The sequence below is a fragment of the Amphiprion ocellaris genome, chromosome 17 (genome assembly GCF_022539595.1).
Source record: "Amphiprion ocellaris isolate individual 3 ecotype Okinawa chromosome 17, ASM2253959v1, whole genome shotgun sequence".
In the NCBI taxonomy this organism is placed as follows: domain Eukaryota; kingdom Metazoa; phylum Chordata; class Actinopteri; family Pomacentridae; genus Amphiprion; species Amphiprion ocellaris.
The window spans coordinates 11,551,812-11,572,197 of NC_072782.1; the positions used below are offsets into that span (position 1 = coordinate 11,551,812).

Genomic DNA, 20,386 nt, shown 5'->3' on the forward strand with positions numbered 1-20,386 from the left:
ATTATTGCAGTATGGCAGGATGTATTTGTCCTAGTAGGGGAGGCTAGTGGCTATGTGTGGTGTGCTTTGGTCCGCAACAATATCTAGGTGGGTGGTATGTGTCAAAGCAACTTCCACATAAATATCAGGACCCAAGGTTTCCCAGCAGAACGTTGCATTGTGATGAGATAATCAGTGTGTTTCACGTCACCTGCCAGTGGTTTTAATGTTGTGTCTATCACTATATAAAGGCTGTTATTCAAACACAGACACACATATTTGTCCCATAAATGTAAAGACCCTCATTCACATGTTGTGCTGTATTCTCTTGCTCCTGACCTTAAACACCATAACTACATGTCTAACCGCAAACTTATACTCCAGCCTAAACTAAATAGTAATCTTAATGTTAAAGCCACGTCTTCATTTTAAAGCATTGTAACCAAAATGTCCTCACTTTATTAAAATGTCCTCACAATCCAGGCAAGGACAAGGACAAACTTATTTGTGCACGCACACACAGACACAGACACACACACACACTCACACAAACACACACACACACACACACACACACACACACACACACACACACACACACACTCAGACACACTATTTTATAATTTTTACAAAAATTATACTGCCAGACAAGAGCAAAGTTCAACACTTAGTGTCTTTATAAAACAAGATTTGCAAAATATAGCCAAGGCTCATTCATTTAAATACGCATAAATAGCAAGAAAATACTTTCCCATTTCAATTCAAATAATTTTTGAACTTCTTTATACACAAATCAGAGATGAACATTATATGAAAAGTGGGGCCGAAACCCTCTTGATTTGTTGCAGCAGAAAAAACACAAGCATACTGTGTAGCTAAAGCGGCAATTGATTAGTCAGAAATATACATCCTCTGAAGACACATATTCATAAACATTAAAACAAAGTCTTATTCAAGTCTGTGAAATATCAAAGTACACATCTTTGGATGGAAGTCATTAAAGAGCAATATATTTATATATTTGTTTACATCATCAGCAACGGAACCGTAATTAACACCACCATGGCCAAAGGTTTGTGTCTATGTACAATAGTGCAGACAAGGAGCTTAAATCAGAACAAGGCAGTGGAAGAATAATAACACAGTATCAATTATCCTGATTCAGACTTCAAGTGGGTTCCCATTGTTTTGGAAAATTATTAAATAATAATGAAATAATCCAACCATTTTGAATGGCTTTTTTTCTAGAGCACTGGTTATTTTCAACACAAACACAATTATTCAAAATAAAAATCACTGAATTGTGTGGTTATATATCTCAGTTGGGTTTTAATTTTGCCTACTTCAATTCCCTTTACAATGTGACTGAACTGGTAAAATGCCATTTTTATACAATAAAGTCTTGATTATTTTTCTACATGTTATCATTTGTTTTACATTCATCTTAGTCACTAATTCCGAATTGTACTAGTTGAGAGGCCCTGCTCTGAGTGTAGATTTAGATTTTCTTGCATTTAATTTCAAAAGCCTCATTTTCCTTCGGATGAAATACTGAGAAATTATGTCAGTTTTCCATGAATACCACTTTACAGTTTTCTAGGTAAATAAAGCAAATAATATATCTAAAGCAGCATTCCGATATGTTTTATTCATTAGCAGTGTCAAATTGTTGGCCTTTTCTTAAATGCTATGAAAGTATTTGTAAACATTCTCTGGGCTAAAACAATAGTTTAATTTAACTATGTAATTGGACTGTGTTTTTAGAAAAATGTCTGTTTTACCACTGCCACATCAGCAGGCTTCAGAATGTTCATTGATGTCACTCTTTCACTTTTTAAAAAGGTGCTTTAGCTTCCTGGAGCAGAACAGACACAGAGATTAAAGAGATTTTCTTGTCTTTTTTTTTCCTCTCTCTTCTACAGAACCAGAGTTCATTTGGCCGGCTCAGGGATGGGTGGAGCACGCTCGAGTCTCATGGTCCAGGGGTCAGAGCTCGGAGCATAAAATGGAGAGTGGGTAAGCACTTCTTCTCCAGCCAGGGCGAAGGCAAACACTCCCCTCTGCCTCCCTGCGCCTGCTTTCTCCTCTTCTGCGACGTGCTTCCCCTCTGCTCGCCGTTCCTCCCTGCTCTCCCTGCCCATACCGTCCACACTCTTAAATCCCAGACCCCTGTTGCTGAGGCCGAGCAATTCTCCAAGTCCGTGACTCTTGACCCCCTGGTATGCAGGGCTTAACCCGTTCTCCTCAAACCGGTTGGTTGCAGCAGCAGGGGGGCACAGGAAGTTGCTGGTAGGTGTGGACCGCCAAGCAGCTGGCTTTCGTCCTCGTCGGGGACGGGAGATGCGGCAGCTCTGCCTCTTGATGTGTCGATGTAGGTGGTCGGACCGCGTGAAACTTTTATAGCAGTGCTCGCACTGGTAAGGACGGACGCCCGTGTGGATGCGCAGGTGGTTCTTCAGGTCATAGTTGTGGACAAACTTGGAGTTGCAGTGAAGGCAGATGTAGGGGCGCTCACCTGTGTGCTTTCGCATGTGGATCTTGAGTTTGTCTTGTCTGAAAGAAAAAACAAACCACATGCTTTCATACAATATATGTTGTGGGTGTAAAGGTTAACACAAAAAATACACACCTGCATTCCTTTGCACTTTTAGATCTTGTTTTGTAGAAATGACAGATTTTTAAAGCCAATAAAGATGATTTGTCTTCACAGTCTACATTTAAGCTCTGCTCTAAAATACAGGTGGAAAATATGCCAAAGTAGGAGGATGTAAGATGCCACTAATGCAAAGAAACCAGCGGAGGGGGCTTTCCACTTGAACGTCTTTGATGTTCAGATGAGTTGCAAACAGATTAACCTCAGTCAAAAGAGCATGGGGTACTTTTCCATTAACTCTGCTGTTTTACAAAACCTGCTGCTTTGTAGGCAAAATGCACAGAAAAACAGCATCTCAAGGTTATCTCTCTGGGGTTTACTAATATGAAACTCTTGAGGTTAAGATGTGCTGCTTAACTTACCTGGTGAATCGTACTTCACAGATAGTGCACATGTATGGTTTCTCTCCTGTGTGTGTCCTCATGTGCCGCGGCAGTTTCCCAGCACCTTGGATAACTTTGTTGCAGATGGGACACTGCTGCGATGCTTTGGGTTTCATCTTCCTCTCCTCCTCCAGCTGCCAGGGAGGGAACAGCGCACCCAGATGGGACGCGGAGCTCAGGAAGCTCAGATATGACCTGAAGTCTGCTTCATCCTTTATCGGACCCAGTGAGTGACCTTCTGATGGCACTGACCCAGCGTTCATGGTGCTGCCCAGACCCGAGCCGACAAACTCTTTCAGGAAGTCACCTTGGAGCAGACTGGGCGGCACTTCCTCCTTCATCTCCTCCTTTATGATCTCTCTTTTCACAGCTAGATCAAGGGGCCTGGAGGCCTCGAGTGGTGCAGAAGAAGGGAAGGTGTGAGGGAGCCTGGTTTGTGGTGAGGCTCCTGCATGAGGATGCTGATGGTGGCCAGGGTCCAGCAGCTGCTGAGGGAAGGCTGGAAACTCGGCAGCCCACATGGAGGGGTAGAAGCCTGGGAGGAGAGGAGAGAAGTTTGCCCTCCGGTCCAGTGTTGACATGCGTGGGTACAGCCCTTCCTGGAGGAGAGATTCAATGGAGAAATCCTTCAGAGCCCGACTCTCCATGCTTTCCTGCAAAATAGACAGCATCATCAGCGTTGACCATTTAAAACTTTCCCTTTTGCACTATGAATACAAGAGAAAGAACAAAAATAACATAATGTAGAGTAAACTGTACCTGTTTTCCTCTCGTGGCGTCTGGAGACTGTGACTGGGACGACTCTCTGTGCAGGTTAAACTGTTGGTGGTACGTGGAGGTGCTCGGAGGCGGCGAACCTTCTGTCCCTGGAGGCGTCTGTCCTCCCCTGCTCTCCGACGTCTGCATGGACCTTTCGCTGACGTTGTCCTCCTCCTCCTGCTCATCCTTTCTTGACCCACCATCCTCCTCTTCATCCTCCTCTTCTTCCTCCTCCTCATCTTCCTCCTCCTCCTCTTCATCTTCTTCTCCTTCCTCCTCTCTCCCTCCTCCACCTCCACCACCTCCATCACCACTGTCCATGATCTCCATGCAAACGTTGATAATGCAGGGAATCTCCAGCATCTGAGCCGCGTTCAGGATCTCTTTCACGTTGGACGCTGTTACTGTCAGAGTAGAGGTGTAGGCAAACTCCAGGATGGCTGTGAGAGACTCTGGAGCTACAAAGTCAATTTCGTACACGGCTGCGGCGTGATGGTGATCTCCACCGTCAGTGGTGGCCACTGTGAAGAGCTTCTTGAAGTACTGACTGCAGGCAGCCAGAACGGAGCGGTGGGTGCGGTACTCCTGGTCGCGGACAATGAGGATGACATCGCAGAGCAGCCCGTCGCGACGCTGCTCATTGAGGCTGCAAAGGACATCGCTGCTGTGATTTGGGAATGGGATCCCAATTAAGTCCTCTTCTCTGTGATGAACCATTCTCCTCGCTCTGTCTCTGTTGAGTAAGGAGATAAAAGGCAAAGTAAAACATTTAGTGACACTTAATAAAAAGGTCAAACTGAAACAAAAAAAGTCCTTCCATGCTCAACAGTATCTTTTTTTTTTTTTTTTTAAATGTCTCATTGTTAAATTTTGCTCAAGTTTTTCTCGTTTTATTTTTGTGAAATATAAATGTTTGGTAATATTTTAACCCACAATGGCTTAACAGTAATATTTACAACACTTTTTCAGTATATCTGGATAAAAAAATATTGTCTGCCGCTCAAAAACAATTTTTAAATAGTTTCCCAATTTGCAACTGTTTACTAATGCAAAAAATTCTAAGTGATTCCTTGTTCTTTTGTACAGCCCAAAGTAATTATCATTTTAAATTTATTTATTTTACATTTTGTTTCTTGTACAGTGTATTATTAGGTCTATTTAGTAAACTCATTGAGATCTAACTAACTTGAAAAAAGATATGCCACATCAGGCTACCATCTCAGTCACAAAATAAAGCCAGAGCTTGGAATAGGGGTAAAGAAAATAGTTCTTATGCATTGTTGTGCAGCAGCTAGAATATCTTTCCTAATAATATATTCCCAAGAAAAGTCTTCAAGAGATCTGAAAATACCCCAAAAATGCACAGTGTTGTGAAATGGTCTTTTAAAGAAAAAAAAAACCCTTAGTCTTGTTACATTAATGTAATAATAATGTACAGTGTGAAAAATTACACAATTGTTAATTTGAGCTGAGCAGTTTGATTTCTGGTTGACGTGATGATCACATTTACTATCACTATGACTAAAAGCAGTGAATAATAATTCTCTTGAAGCCACACAGCAGGTTTTTTTGCTCCATTAGGCGAAGGGTCTACCTCATAAACTTAATTTTAGTAATCACTGGGATGGAGCAGCATTTGATTTTGCACTGGGGATTCTGCTGAAAACAAACTTCCAGCCCTGATGATGAAGGCATGAGAGAAAGTAATGAAACAGGATCTGAAACACCGACTTAAAGAGTGCAGCAGGAGCGACAAGTGGGCCACAGCTCGGCTAACACCTGCACCTCCGTTTGAAATGAAATGTCACAGAAGGATTTTCAGAAAGATCTGAAAAAGGGGGAGGCTCTTAAGTGAAGCTGATATTGTTAACACAATGAGTGACAGTCAAGCTTTATTAAAATATACTGTAGGCTTGCTTGTTTGTGTGCCATCTGTGCAGCAAAGGCAACAAGTGGTAAATACAGCATGTCTCATTTTGAGCAAACATCACATTGGGTAATATTTATTCTTGAATGTGTTATCACGATTTCTTGTAGAAACGTGTAGCAACTGGGTGAGTTAGGGAAACCCATCATCTTGATAAGGCATAAAACATCGTCTGATTTTTAAAAATTTTTTTCCAGTTCGACACTGTGAGGTGTGATGATAAGTACATGAGAGGTTCTGTGATAATGTTCATCACATTCATCCCTCTTTTCTTTCTCTACCAGATATGGGCACGAAGCAAACTGATACCTTCGTCTGAACAATACAGTATGTGATTGGGATGTGGTGAGAAGTGAAGAGAACGACAAAAGAGGTCAGATTGTACTCTAGATACTGTATCCTGTCAAAATGCTTACTTGCAGTCTATCCTCACTCATTTGATTTACAGCACAGTGACGAACAGCCTGATACAGCAGACATAGCCTCAATGCACAGACGAATGTCTATTCACTTAGCTGTTTTCTTAACGTTTCCATGCCACAGCTGCCTGAGTTCCTACCTGTTGATTCACTGTGCTGTTGTTTACAGTTACAGTGATAAAACTTCCACTGGCAGGGTGCTCATTCATTCACATCTATGAATAGAGCTTAAACTTCGCCATCCACACTTGGTGGTCACTGCAGGCATGTGTAGATAAATACTTTGAAGCAGCCCCGCACACCACAGCTGCATTGTTGACTGGCTCTAAATGGGCCAGCGCTAAAGCCACACAGACACATACACACACTCACACACACGCATACACACAGCCGAGTGTCTTGCTTTCTCGTTCTTGCTGCAGCAAGTAAGGAAAGAGGAGAAAAAAAAGTAAAAACTATTTCAGAAGATCCCTTAATTCACCTGCAGGTATACAACTTGGATACCAATCTTACATGTAGTTTATTCTTGTCGATCTTGTTGCTAGGTAACTGTTGCTATGTTCATGCCATTGATACAGTGTGGACATAATTAAAATGTCTATAGAGGGGGTGGTGGTATAGGATATAGGCCCACGCCAGACCCATGCACCAACCTCGATGGGAAAACGGGAACAAAAGAGAGACGGAGAAAGTTACAATGACCAGGAAAACTGATGAAATTGTATATTCAACATGAAACTAATCAAAAATGAAAGAAAAGGGGAGTCTGTGTGTGTTAGATATCATACAAGTACACTACAATGTAGAACAAACCCTGCACTATAAACTCGACACACACCAAATTCACAGTTTATGTACTCAGTTTACACATTACAAAGAATGGAACTATAACCATTTACTATTATGTTTCAACATCCATAAAAGTAATAGCCTGGGTAAAAAGGTGAGAGAATCTCCAGTGAGAGAGCAAGGGAGAGATCAGATGGCCCTAAAAGTTCCCTAACAGGTTGCACAAACACCAGTGGAGGGGCCCCTCCCTGTAAGAGCCTGCCAAGGCAAACAATAGTGCAGAGCTTGGAACAACACTGAGTGGATAAGAGGGAGAGAAAAAGAGTCTGACTGGGAGGGCTTGGCGAGCCCACTGTCATTCGTTTGCTCTCGATCCATCCCACCCACTCCTGGAACTATGGGACACGTGCTGCTGTTGCTGTTTGTTCGCTTGGTGCCCCAGTGAGCACCACTCCCCTCTGTTCCCACTGTTTGCCTGCCACTAGCTAGCACTAGCTCTTAGCGGCCAGCCCCTAATTACAATGTGGAGAGGATCTAAGGAGGATGTGCCACATAGACAGGGAGGGGAGGAGGGCACAGCTTTCCCACCACAAGGTCCTGGAGCGACATTTCATCAGCCAAACAGTCTTAACCCTTTACACGCACCCCACCCACCCACTCATCAGAGCAGCCAGGGTGGGGACGCCTTTAGTGCGGGCACTGATAATTACTATTTAACTATTTGACTCATAATCCATCTTTTCTTCAGGTAAAGTCGACTTTTTAGTAATAAAACTGACTCAATAAATAGTTGTCAGCTTGTTCCAACCTGCTACTTTAAGGTGAGACCATTTTTTATTTGAATAAATAAATAGTAAAGGTTTTTTTTTTTTGCAATAATCGTCACCTGTTTTTATCAAACATGCGTCAGTGCTTTTTCTGAATTTCTGTCACATGTGTGAAACCTGTTCACACAAAGCTCAGTATCAACTCATTTATTAAACTGACCTCTTGTGAAGGCCTTCCTGTCCGTCTTTCTTTCCTCCTTCCTGTACCGGCCACATCTCCTCTCATGCCTCACTTAGTCACCAACACTTTCAACTCAGAACTCCCACCCTAAATTATGTGTCACCTCCATTCAGTGTCGTCTTTCTCCCAGGAACTTCATCTGCTTTCCGGGCACTGACCACCACCTCCTCCTAATCATTCTCCTCTTCCTCCTCGCCTCCTCCTCCTCCTCCTCTTCTCCCTGTCCATGTTGCAGCTGTATCATCATTATGCCCAGAGTAGAGTGGCTAACTTGTCCCCAACCCTGACCGCTCAGGCCACAAATCAGCAGCTAATGTCCATCTCAACCCTTGTCACGGGCAGACGCTCATTTGGCCTGTAAGCTACAACACCCAAAGCCTAGTTTATCCCTGTCAGGCCAGTGCATCCACCTGACCCACATGCTAAATCACCAGCAGCAAGAGTTTACCCCTGTCACCAACTGCCCATAGCAAACACCTGCTAAACAACTGTCACAGATGGACAATTGCACAGCCAATAATTTATAGTATTGACAGCCAAAATTCACCCCCTTATTAGGAGAAGACATTCATTTGAGCTACTGTGTAAGCTAGTCCATTATCACCAGTAAAACACCAGTGCACCTGTTTCTCGAGGAGACACTTCCTTGGTTAGTGTTTTGAGTGTCAATTGTTTGGAGCCTTTAGGCCGCATGGAGAGAGTTTTAACATTTTATCTTAATTGCTGTCAATTAAAGCAGGTGAGGAAGGTATATAATGCCATTTATACAACATGGGTGGTATATATTTCTTTACAATAATGATGAAATGTCAGGGCCAGATGTGAGCATTTAACTGCAAGTTTTGCGTAAAAGTTGAGGATCCGTCAAACTTATTTATGGGAAATTTACACTGATATAGATTTAACAGATTTTAGGAAATTACTGTGCAGTCATACACATTTTTAATGTAAGTACAGATGTATGTATATTAAGTATTGTTATATTTTCAGAAAATTGGCCTGTGAGTTCAACAAATTTTAAAATCTTTAGCTTGCTCTAAAGAGAGATTCCTAATTGTTTCAACAGGTATACCAAAACATTCACTGTTGTATTTCATTATTTACTTAATTCCTTTAGGAAATTATCAACAATTTATGTGTTTAATTGATATTTAATTTGTATTTAATAGACAGTTTATCATATGTATTGAGAAGGTAACACGGGACCTGGTCTGAGGTGAATTTAAGTCATTCAGCTCCTTAAAGCGCATGTTTGCACTAAGTGTCATCTTTCAAGCCTTCAGGGGGGCCCACAGCTACACACCATTATCTCCATCACCCCAAAAGTAAACAAAACTTTATGATTCACTGCTGAATATTGGTTCAGCAAGAAAGAATGTTATTTCAACTCGAAATACCGGACAGATTGCTTCTTATTCTACATCAACTTCTGTTTTTCTGTGTCTTCGTTTGTTCTGAATAAAGACACACACAATTAAAAGAAGTCGGTAGTACAAGTGAACATAGTGAAGGATAAAATGAAAAATACGTGATTTGTGGAAGAGGAATGTTACTACAATTTAATTATTTGTGTTTGGGTTTATTCATATTAATTTCTACTTTTCTGATATTCAGAATTGGGGGTCGGAAAAACAGCCAGATTTGACGGACATGACCGTAAATCTATTTTTAAAAAGCACATTTTTATGCTTTTATTACACACAGGTAGGTGTAGATTAAAAACTGAAAGGAGCCAATGAGACATGACAGGAACAATGTGTGATTAAGCAAACATGTCATTGATATTACACTGATCTATGTTTCATTTCCTGTGACAGTTGGTGAGTCTGTTGAATAGGTGTGTAGCTACATGTACTTTAAAATGACCTTCTGCATGATTAAATATTTGACACAGATACATATATGTAGATATATCGAAATACAGTAGAGTCTTATTCAGCATTTTGTTATGCAGATTAATTTCCTGTATTTAACTCCCCATACACTCAATTGTACTCTCCTGCATATATATTAAAATTTTGTTGCTCATAGTTTCAATAAGGGATTTACTGAGTACACACAAAGCATAAGACTTGAAAACAACAGCTGGTAAACAGTTCTAATAGTAATACTGGTCATTGCATTTTATAACTACATGAGGTAAGAGATCCATAAGCTGAATGGTTGTAAACAATAATTTACATATTAGCCTGAAATCCATAACATGTTTTGATTTTGTCCACACTCTCAAACACCCCCTTTAACTTTATGAATTACCTGAGTATTTGTTTTGGATTTAAAGGAGAATGTCGTGTAGATACGGAAACTGAAATGTGTAATTACTGTTGGAGACAAAACACACACTTAAGTCCACTAAAACTACTATGTTTGACATTTCCAAGATGTGCTGTGATGCTATAAATGTTTGCGCTATTTTCAGAATTTTATAGCACAATATTTACACTACAGCCCAAATAATGACATGCGTCGTTAAGTGATTTTATTGACCTGTTTGCACCTCGTCAGGCCTTCACGGTCTTAAGCAGAGAGCTACAACACTCATATAAACACTAAGTGATGCCCATGTGCACACTGTAACATAACGCACAAGTGCAAGCTTGTTCACACACATGGATGCTGTACAACACTGTGACAAATTATTACAGACATATACACACAGACACACACCCATGTGCATGCTCCACAAGTCTGGCATCCACATAAATTTACACATGTCTTGATACGTTTCTCAGCATTCCACAGCTTTCAGCAGCCATCACCTACCGTACCTTCAGTTTCTCGATTCCCCTCACGTGTCTTTGTATTTCCAGACTACTAAGAGGCTCTGTTGCTCCTCACTTGACCTCTCAGCATTGCTCTCTTTAATTGAAACACAGCTGCCTCTCTCTTTGCCCGTCTGTCAGTCAGTCAGCCAAGCAGTCAGTCCATTCACAAGCTCCTCACACTGGGCACAGATGCCCATTCACAAAAAATATTTAAAAAAAAAAAAAAAAAAAAAACACCCAGGGAAGAATATCCAATGGAGAGAAGCAAAGCAGCGCAACAGAGGAGAGCAGAGTGTGATTCTTGGGTCTGTCTGTGTAGCAGAGTGGCTAGTGAGGAGTTCAGAGTCAGGCTCACTGTTGTGTGTGGCTCATGTAGGACGAGCGAGAGAGTGAGAGGAAGGGAGGGAGGGCAGCAGCACTGCGCTGTGGAGATGTCGCACCACTAGTTTTTATAGCAGGGTGGGTAGCTGGAAGATAATAATACCCCATCCTCCTCCACAACACAAGTTTAAGCGCAGTGTGTAATAAGCCCATGGCGCAGACACCCTCTGATTTAGGTCAGACAAAATGAATTTTTAGTTGTGTTAGAGTGGATTTTGGTATAAAGGGACCGGGGCAAAGAAACTCGAAGGGGTTGTTTGGGGAGACGGAGGGAGGGTAAAAAAAGGAAAGGAGAAAGAGAGAGAAAAGTTGGAAAACTGTTTTGTGCACCTCCGCTGGTTAGTCTCAAGCTGAGATGAGGAGATGTACATAAGCAGTAACACAGCTGAACTTAAAGGCAGTCGGTTTCAGTATTACACCTGCTTTAATTAGAGCCCTACTATTCTCTTGTTTTCTTTTAAATACCACATCACCCAGAAGTTTTTATTATCTGTAATAAAACTAACATTAACAAGCAACTGAGAACCTCTGTGCATGTCTTCTGGCACAATAGGTTCCGAGGCAGACAGTGAGGTGCAGAACTAATTACTGAAAAACAGAACAAAAACCCACTCTGGCACACGGTACCCTACATTGAGAACCCAATAAACTGGCTGATTCAGTCGTTGGTGTCAGTCTGAGAGGAAATGTTACTTAAAAGCCGCCTATATCTGAGAGAGAATTTTAACCACAAAAATACCACAAGCAACTGAGTACAGACTTATTTTCTCCTTTCGTGAACCGTTGATTACACCAAGGTTACAAAAACCAGGTTAAGAGGAGCAGAAGGCCAACGTTAGATTTCTGTTTTTGAGTCAGAAAGCGCAGAAGTAGGGTAACAGTTGGCGAGCACACCAGCACCTCAGTCTGTGGAGAGGAGGAGGAAGTTCATGCAGAAAGGTGTAGAAATTTTATATAGACTTCAGTAGAGAAGAAGAACCCTGTTTTGCAGCAAATTTGATGAGACCGTCAACCTCAAGACAATGAGGAAACCAGACAGATAATTTCGCAGAAGTTTACCGCAACAAAACTTGAACAGTAACTTATTAAGCTGTTTCCTATGTTGTGTCACGACGTGCTTGTGATGGCGAGAAACGGAAGGAGAGAAAAAGAAAAGGGGGGAATGAGTGTTTCCTTTGCTCTCTCAGACAAGCCAAATGTTATGACATAGCACATTCACAGGATCTGAAACAGCCATTGGGCTTTCCTGCATGACATCATTAAACCACTCCCTTTGTAATACTTAACTTTTTTTTTTTTGTTTAAGTTTTACCGCCTGAGTGATATATTTTGCACGTCAAGAGAGCAGCTTTTGTGTCTATTCAAACTGAGCTGAAAACAGTCAGTTATTGTACAGGCAATAAAACTAAATTTAATAATCATTTAAGGTAGAATATGCTGTGAGCACTTGTTTTCTTAGTGGTTACTGGACCTTCAGATCTACTAAAATATGTCTAACCATCCATATATCATAACCGACAATCATACTGTGAAAACAGTCAAACTGTGTCGAGTTAACCTCCACAAACAAGTAGACATCAGAGTGTACATCAGACTGCTATGCCCACTTCCCCTTGGGGAAAACATGGACTAAAGCAAACCACAGCCCATACCCATGGTGGTTTACACTGTTTTGTATGGGGTGAGAGCTGAGGCCAGCTCACATTGGCATCTAGTATATATAAACAGGGTTAGCCACTAACTGCTAGCAGCCAGCCAGACGGCCAGAAAAACAACGTTCGCCATCCTATAAGATCTGCTATCTGTTCTAAACACGTTGCCGCCGTCATAGCAACACACAGTAAGTGGTACCTGTGTGGAGTTCTTTGTTCTAAACTCTGCAACTACAACTGCAGGCTTTTGTACTGCAGGCTGTCAGAGGCCGCGATTGATGGAAACCTGTCATCTAATGGTTCAGACACAACTGTGTAAAATACAGCTATTCTCTATGCAGCTCATTTTGTGATTTAATTTAATGTAATCAAACAATTTAGCCAGGCTGAAACACAGAATTAAACTGTCATTGTGCTCACAGTTTATTATTATAAAAGTAGTTATTTAAAAAAAATCTCCAAATATTTAATGTTTCATAGTTTTGTAGTATTATCATCAATGTAAATGCTGATTTATTTCCCCTCTCCGTCTTTGTCGTGTCGAGCGTGTCAACACGAAGAAGTGGCGACTCTTGACACTGAGTTCACGCTAACAGCCACAAGACATGAGGATTGAAGGGGCTGAGTAAGAGTCATCTGTTTTGTCTGTCTGTCTGTCTGACTGGCGTCTCGACGTACCTGTTTACTGCCACCTGCTGCTCCCAGCAAGATACCGGGACACCAGATTGGCACTTTGGAGGGGGCATGGGGTGTGAAGCATCATTACATAAAGTTGATATCATGAAGACTTTGATGCTGTACTCAGTTCAGCTTTCTGTACAATATTCTAAACAGATTTCTCACTGAAAAATATCCTGAGTCTGAACTTGACTAAAATTGGTGAGTATTTCGAGAAGAACTCATCAGTAGCTCATTGTAGCAGCACTACAGCAGCATATCATAGAGCACCAATTTGCATGTGTCAGTTGAACAAAAGGACACACTCACTTACAGACTTTGATTATTATGAGTGCAGTTCCTTGAAGGTTATAAGACCTACTAGGACCCACTTACTCCAGAAAGCTCTATTGTGTGATCCCAGACTGCTTGACTGTCAGGTCTCCTTGTTTGACACACACCAGCCCCATCGCTGCTGTTTGAATAAACCACTTTTCTACACACACACACACATCCACCTATTCAAACTCCCTCATGTTGATTTCCCCCTCTGTCTCTTTCTCCCATTCTGCAGTGTTCCCACTTTCAAAACATCAGAACTAGTCATTTCGTAATGAGCTGCATCAGCGCACCAGCATTGCCCACAAAAACTAGTGTGTCTACTTAATGAACGGTGTATCTCAAATGCTGTTTGCACTTTCAGAACTCTAAAATTTTTATGTCAGACTGTGCTGTTACATTTACGCTACAAGAAGAAAGCAAAGGATAGATAAAGGTTGGGTTAGGCTAGAAAAGAAATAACTTCACAAAGTTATTTAGCCATAGCGTTGTCATTTCATAAAACATATGTATTTTTCAGCAATTTTGGAAATGATGTTGATGCGGATATGGAGAGTCAGATACGAAAATATTTCCGTCATTCTCGAGGCCACGAACAAACAACACATTTTGTTGTTTAATTGTTGGAATACCAGCCCACACTTTCACACAGTCTCTCCTGGAAGGCATTCATATTTGTTGCATTCACTTGTACATATGACAGCAGTAGTTGTGTAAATAATGAAAAAAGGGAGTTTGAGAGAGGAGTTTAAATCCAGCTTATCTCACTTCCACACAGGTGGTCAGTCACTTTGTGTGTGAATCTCAGGTTCAGAAAGTTGCAGAAATTGTTGGACATGGACAAAGTGTATTGTTGGAGGGATTGAAAGCAGCTCTATCGGTATACTGGTAGTTTGAAATTACTTGCTGGCCAACTGTGCATGAATATGTAGCAATGAGCCCATGGACAAATAACATGTAAAGGGAGTTCAGAGAAGTGCTTAGGAGACCTTCCCAAGATTAATAACTGTAGAGGCAAACAAACACAACCAGCCCAACTTGCACCCTTTATCCTGGCGTCTCCGAGGCCAGGTGTGGCCTAGTGTGGGAGACAAGCAGGAAAGGGAGGCAATCATCTCCCCCCACAGTCCAGAGATAGGGCATCGTAGCAGCCTCCCAGGTCTACAGCCCCTGCCTCCAGAGGTCCAAGGACAGATAGGAACTCACAGATGCAATGTTGCTTAAACACAAAGGGATGCACAAATGCGTGCAGACCTTCTCTGCCTCGCTCAATCACAGACAAATACTCACAGAGACACACACCCATCTGTCATTGCACTGAAGTCATTAGAACTCACCTTGGAGCATACCATTCGGGTGAGTGAGGTGAGGGTGTTTCCTTTCTGCTGACCTGTCTGTTTGTGCTTTAACTTTCTCCTAGTCTGCCTTCTTTTCAAACACCCTAATCAGTATTGGAAGCTTTGCCAGAAGGGAGGTAAAGTACACAAGCTGCATATTTAGAACTGCGATTACCGAGAGACGGAGATACAGTGTTATACAGGTGGCTGTATTGCGTTGTCTGAGCGCACGGTTTCGTGTAGGAAAACTTAAATGGCTGGAATGATTTCTTAAAGATGAATATGGTTCATTTTTAGATTTGAGGCTTCTTTTTATTTTTCTGCTGTCACTAAAATAGTGAAAATACCTCTGAGCAAAATGTCCAAAGAGTCAAAACTCCTTACCACCGCTAGCAAGATGCAGCTTCACAATGCATTTCAGTGTTGTGTTCATTTGATTGGCTTGGTGTCGGTGTTTGTGAGTGAGCGTGTGCGAGTGTTGTGAGGGTCGTCAGGTGAATGAGGACAACTCCTTATGGTGATAACGAGAAGGAGGCCAGCCTTGGTGGGACAGCCTCTGTCTGCCCTCAGGTAGAGTGTGTGTGTGTGTGTGTGTGTGTGTGTGTATGCATGTTTGTGTGTGTGTGTGTGTGTATGTGTGTGTGTGAGTATGTGTACGTGTGTGTGTCAGCAGGAGAGCCCTCGGGCACTCTGGCACCTCCTAATTAAAACCAGTCAGGCTGCAGGGCAGGGGAGACAGATGCCTGTCATGACACACACACACACACACACACACACACACACACGCACAAGGTGGTGGACCACACTGAACCACATGCACACTCACAAATACACAAGTGTGATGCGTAGGTCAGCTATTTTTGGATGCAAACCCAATCTTATCCCACCCACTCAGGTATCACACAGGTAACTAATCTGTTTCTGACCCAAATGACAGACGAGAAGCAGTGAAATCAACACAGCTGCAAAGCAAGTCGCATTAATGAGGCCGCTAATATTCTAAGACAAAGAACATTTTAACATACATGGATGCTACTGTGTGTATATATTAGTTTCATTATTGAATGTATTACTGCTTTTAGCGGTTAGCCTTAGGTTAAAACAAATTCGGCTAATTTGGTTTTTAAAAAACCAGTCAGTGAACTCTCATTAGTTTTACTTCTACCTGAACCCTACTGGATTATGGCCAACGTGTTCACCAGTGAAGCAAGGCTTACACTCACACACTCTCTCATATGCAATCGTGACCCATAGTGGCTTCCAGATTGACACATCTCGCTTTCTTCCCGGCACAGAATGAGACATAATTGTGCTGAATGTCTGTTACCTGCAGACTCTGTCACATTTCATCTCTGCTCCCCCATGTACAACCTAGAGCTGCAGGCGACCACATATAGTACTTAGCAGGCTAACTGCTGTTTGTCTGGGGTGGGTGGGTGGATCAAGGCATGCTGCTCTCCTTTCTCTCCCAGTGATTAGATAGCATAAGCAGGCCAGCTAGCCTAACCCACACACTCATGTCTCTAAAACTGCCATCCAGCCCTGCTTTCTCTCTCGCTGCCTCTCACACACAGGTGGGTGGACCCACTTATTCAACCCAGATCTTTCTTTTAGACATTATGAAATCATGCTCTTTTTTCTCTTTCTTCTTTTCTTCATCTAACTCCCTGATGCCGAATGACATTCGGCTCTATATGTTTCCTGCAACATCTTTGCAGCTGTGTTTTATAAAGCACAGCTCCAATTTTCTAACTTACTAGGTGATTATTTTGCCTGATTGCCAAGCTGAGCATCACATCTCTTTGTACTTGTCACTAGGCTAAAGCTAGGTGGGTTGCCAGTGGTTACAGGGGCTTATTTTGTATTATCTAGGTAACATTCAGGAAACACCCACAATTTGTATGTAAAACACTTCACAGCACAACCACATTACCACTGACATTTCAGATGCTGAAATGTATGACAAGAAATATTCCTCTGATGACTTTGACCCCATTGTGGAAAACAAAGATTATTGCAAGATACATTTCTTCTGTGTTTTATTAAATAGAAAGCGCTGTAGTATTATTAGGAATTCATTCATTTAAAAAAAAGATTAAATAGGAGATAATCTATCAAGTAAAAAGTTACCATGTTTGATCATGTGATTCTTTTGCAGCTAGTCAAAACTTTTAAATTATAAAATATGCCTCAAAATAATGTTGATATGAATGACTAATTGTTCCAGAAACGGTCATGTAAAGCAGTAACAAGTGAGCACATTTCAATTACAAATTTCTTGATTTGCTTATTCCATCAGGGTGGGTGGTAAACAGTTAGTGTGGGGCAAAAAGAGGAGCTCCTAGGTGGCCTAGTTTATTAAAGTGAAAAACAGAAAAACACTAAAAAAGTGATTTAAAAAAAAGCAGCACTAGGAAGAAGAGAAGAAGAGAAAAATGAGTGGAGAGTTGTGAAAATTGTAAACGGAAAGAAAGAATATAGCTTGAAAAGCAGAGAGAGGGTGCGATCGAGCCGACCTCTGGGAGTCCAAGTGCCTGCCTCCCTGGCTGCTTTGTCGTTGGAGCCAGGCGCTGTGTTTCGTGAGGAACGCAAAAGTACACAAATCCCACAGAAGGAGCTTTTTTGGCAGGGCTCGGGCCTCCCACCCACGGCAGCCTCTTCAAGCCTCCTCCCATCCTCTATTCATCTGTGAGGGGCGGCTTACTCACCCAGCCCAACTCCACACAACAAAACCTGGACCTCGATCCTACGGAGGAGGGCGGACACGCATGCATGCACACACAAACGGCTATTCGGCCATTGCAGACATACAAACACATACATACGTGCATTAACTTCAACACAAACAGGGCTTTTGAGCGTATAAACTGATTCAGCAACACTTTTGGCACAGATCAGATTTTGTCTTAGAAGTCCTTAAAACTGTGAATCCGATTTTATGCAGCAATCATGATGACATCTGTGTCATGGGAGGTTAAGATCAGATTGTGTATCCCTGTATAAATGCTGTTACATGGGCATGCCTACACGCTGTCAGGAGGGAAGAAGGCGTGTGGACTCATTCACTCTGTCAGTCTCATAATGAACACATTGCATAATTTTGCAATTATGAAGCCACATCCTTATTCATTTGACATATTCGTCCACAACACTTAAGTCTCTCAGTCAAGCACTTAGTTACGCTCTCACACAGATTTACACACTCGTCCGGTGACTTCCTTTACACAAAGACTCGAATATTGGCTTGTCGTGTACTCGACAGTAAACTATAGGTGAGATTGTACAAACATGAATGAAATCTGCCTCAGGTGATGTTTGTTAAACACACTACTGCAAAGAGAGGCCCTGTAACAAAAGACTAGCGAGGATCAGGTTCAATTCAGATAATCCTGGAGAGAGAAAGAGGCAGACAGAGAGCTGTAGTCAGGGTGTGTGACGAGAATAGGTGTGGTAGTGTCTACTTGATTTTATCCCCATCTAACCCTCACAGCAACAGGAAGAGAGCTCTATAGGTTCTGCTTGTTTTTTTTTCCAATTATGATGAAGGCTGATAAGATACCAGGCTGAGGCGCATTTGTTGTATACATGCTGCGCTATGGTATTTGTTAACAGAAAGTGCAGATTTATGTTACATTTTATTATCTTACAACTCTAGCCTGGCCTGTTTACTCTCCATTTTGAAGAATTTAATATTCGCCCATCATTTTCATACCATCCATCAAGTGTTTGATAACAGAAACAAACAGCGTGTCTAAATGAAGAACTTGATAATGATGTGGTTCACACACTGTGAAGCTGCATTAGACCACAACGGACTGTTTTTAGATCACTACTGGGAAATGACTGGTGAATAACTGCAATTAGATGATATGAAGTTCTACATGTAAAGTGACTGCAAGTGTCTTCAGTCAACAGTTTCAATCAATCACTTAAGCCTCATCAGTTAGGAAAATCCCAAACTTCCTTTGCATATGACATTTCTGACATTCTGATAATTTTACAGTAATTCCTATCACTTAGCTACACCATCTCAGGTTTGAAAATGAAACACATTATCACCCTTTAGTAATGGCGTTAAAGGTTAACAGTTATTCCTACTGCTGGATCGGAAGTTACGCATAAAGTGATATAATTTGAATGTCACACCTCTGCCTCCACATCTGCTGCTCAGACAAACTGAAATTGACATTAAAATCAAGGTTAAATATGAACGTATGGTCACGAACTGATTAAATAGATCCCTGGAGGGCAGATGTTATCTTGTGTGTTACGTAGCGCATCGCCTCCTTGTAAATTAAAGACCTCACATACTCAGACTGTGTTCAGTTTAATCTTATGGTCACGTGTGCAGCTTCTTCATGACAGGAACTTGGACGACAAGGAAAAACAACATATAGAGTAAGGAGTCACGTGCAATAAATCATCATGTCGTTATACAAGCTGCTGCTACATTAACAAGTAAAAATGATATCAGTCCTTCATTCTGTTCCAGCTTTGTCATGCTTTCACTTGCTTCCTCCTCAGTATGTGGCTGTTACGTGAAGGGGGAGGAAGGCTTTCACTGTGCGCACATCTGTTGCAAGATATGCACAGTAAAGTTTCAGGATAGCACTGAGAATAGCTGGACGTTCCTTTTTCGTTTTATGTCCTATTAAAAAACAGGTTCGAGACTTGAATTTGAAGCTTTAAATGGGAACACAGAAGAATCAGATTCTACAAAAGGTCAGCCATCCTTTAGTGGGATTCTGGTGCTCAGTGGGCAGCCGACAGTTCTTACATGCTTTGAAATTTTTTCCACAACACAGAGAAAACATGAACTTCTCATTGCGGCTTTTTTAGACATAAGACATACTAGTATCACAAAGAGAAAAAAAACAGGAAAAAGGTAAGAGTGAAAAAGACAGCAAGATGTTACTCACCTTTTCAGAAGAGAAGTTTTGATTTCAGTTCCTCTCTTGTGCACTCACTCCCTGTCAGGAAACTCAACACTGTCTCAGCACTGACTGACTTGTGAAAGTGAGAGCGGGCAAGATAGAGACTCAAATTTGCTCTGAAGGTGTGTCAGTGATTTGGGGGAGTGAAAAGGTACCATTCCACGAAACGGTTATCTAAGAAACACAACAAAACAAAAAAACTGCTACACCCACCAGCCTCAGCCAACACCCCTCCCTCCTTCTAAACCAAAAGTATTTGGCAGCGTTCCCTACAAGTCCACCTGTGCTTAGGGGAGGGGAGTGACACACACTAACACTCACAGGCCAAGCCTAAAAACCTGCTTGAGAGCTTGGAATGGGTGGTATGGTTATGGCTGAGAATAGACAGAGCCGAGCCTTGGCGC

The 20,386-nt window shown here is 41.8% G+C and overlaps 1 protein-coding gene across 2 annotated transcripts; it reads right to left on the bottom strand.

Moving 5' to 3' along the window:
- Nucleotides 1-633: 633 nt before the first annotated feature.
- Nucleotides 634-20,126, bottom strand: LOC111578683 (zinc finger and BTB domain-containing protein 7C). 2 transcript variants are annotated; one of them, XM_023285600.3, is made up of 4 exons: nt 19,968-20,126; nt 3,775-4,507; nt 2,995-3,668; nt 634-2,532 (listed from the first exon to the last, which is right to left on the bottom strand). In XM_023285600.3, the coding sequence occupies exons 2-4, from the start codon at nt 4,489-4,491 to the stop codon at nt 1,911-1,913; spliced, it is 2,013 nt and encodes a 670-aa protein (XP_023141368.2). In that variant the 5' UTR covers nt 4,492-4,507; nt 19,968-20,126; the 3' UTR covers nt 634-1,910. The 2 variants fall into 2 exon arrangements, with proteins under 2 accessions (XP_023141368.2, XP_023141367.2); XM_023285599.3 differs by lacking the exon at nt 19,968-20,126 and adding an exon at nt 10,686-12,128.
- Between the last annotated feature and the right edge of the window lie 260 nt (nt 20,127-20,386).

Bases quoted from the DNA above. Each gene is read 5' to 3' on its own strand.
- LOC111578683 (XM_023285600.3), bottom strand. From the start codon at position 4,491: ATGGTTCATCACAGAGAAGAGGACTTAATTGGGATCCCATTCCCAAAT. The intron at 3,669-3,774 runs GTACAGTTTACT...TCTATTTTGCAG, and splicing joins ACGCCACGAGAGGAAAACAG to GAAAGCATGGAGAGTCGGGC. The intron at 2,533-2,994 runs GTAAGTTAAGCA...TTTTTCTTTCAG, and splicing joins TGTGAAGTACGATTCACCAG to ACAAGACAAACTCAAGATCC.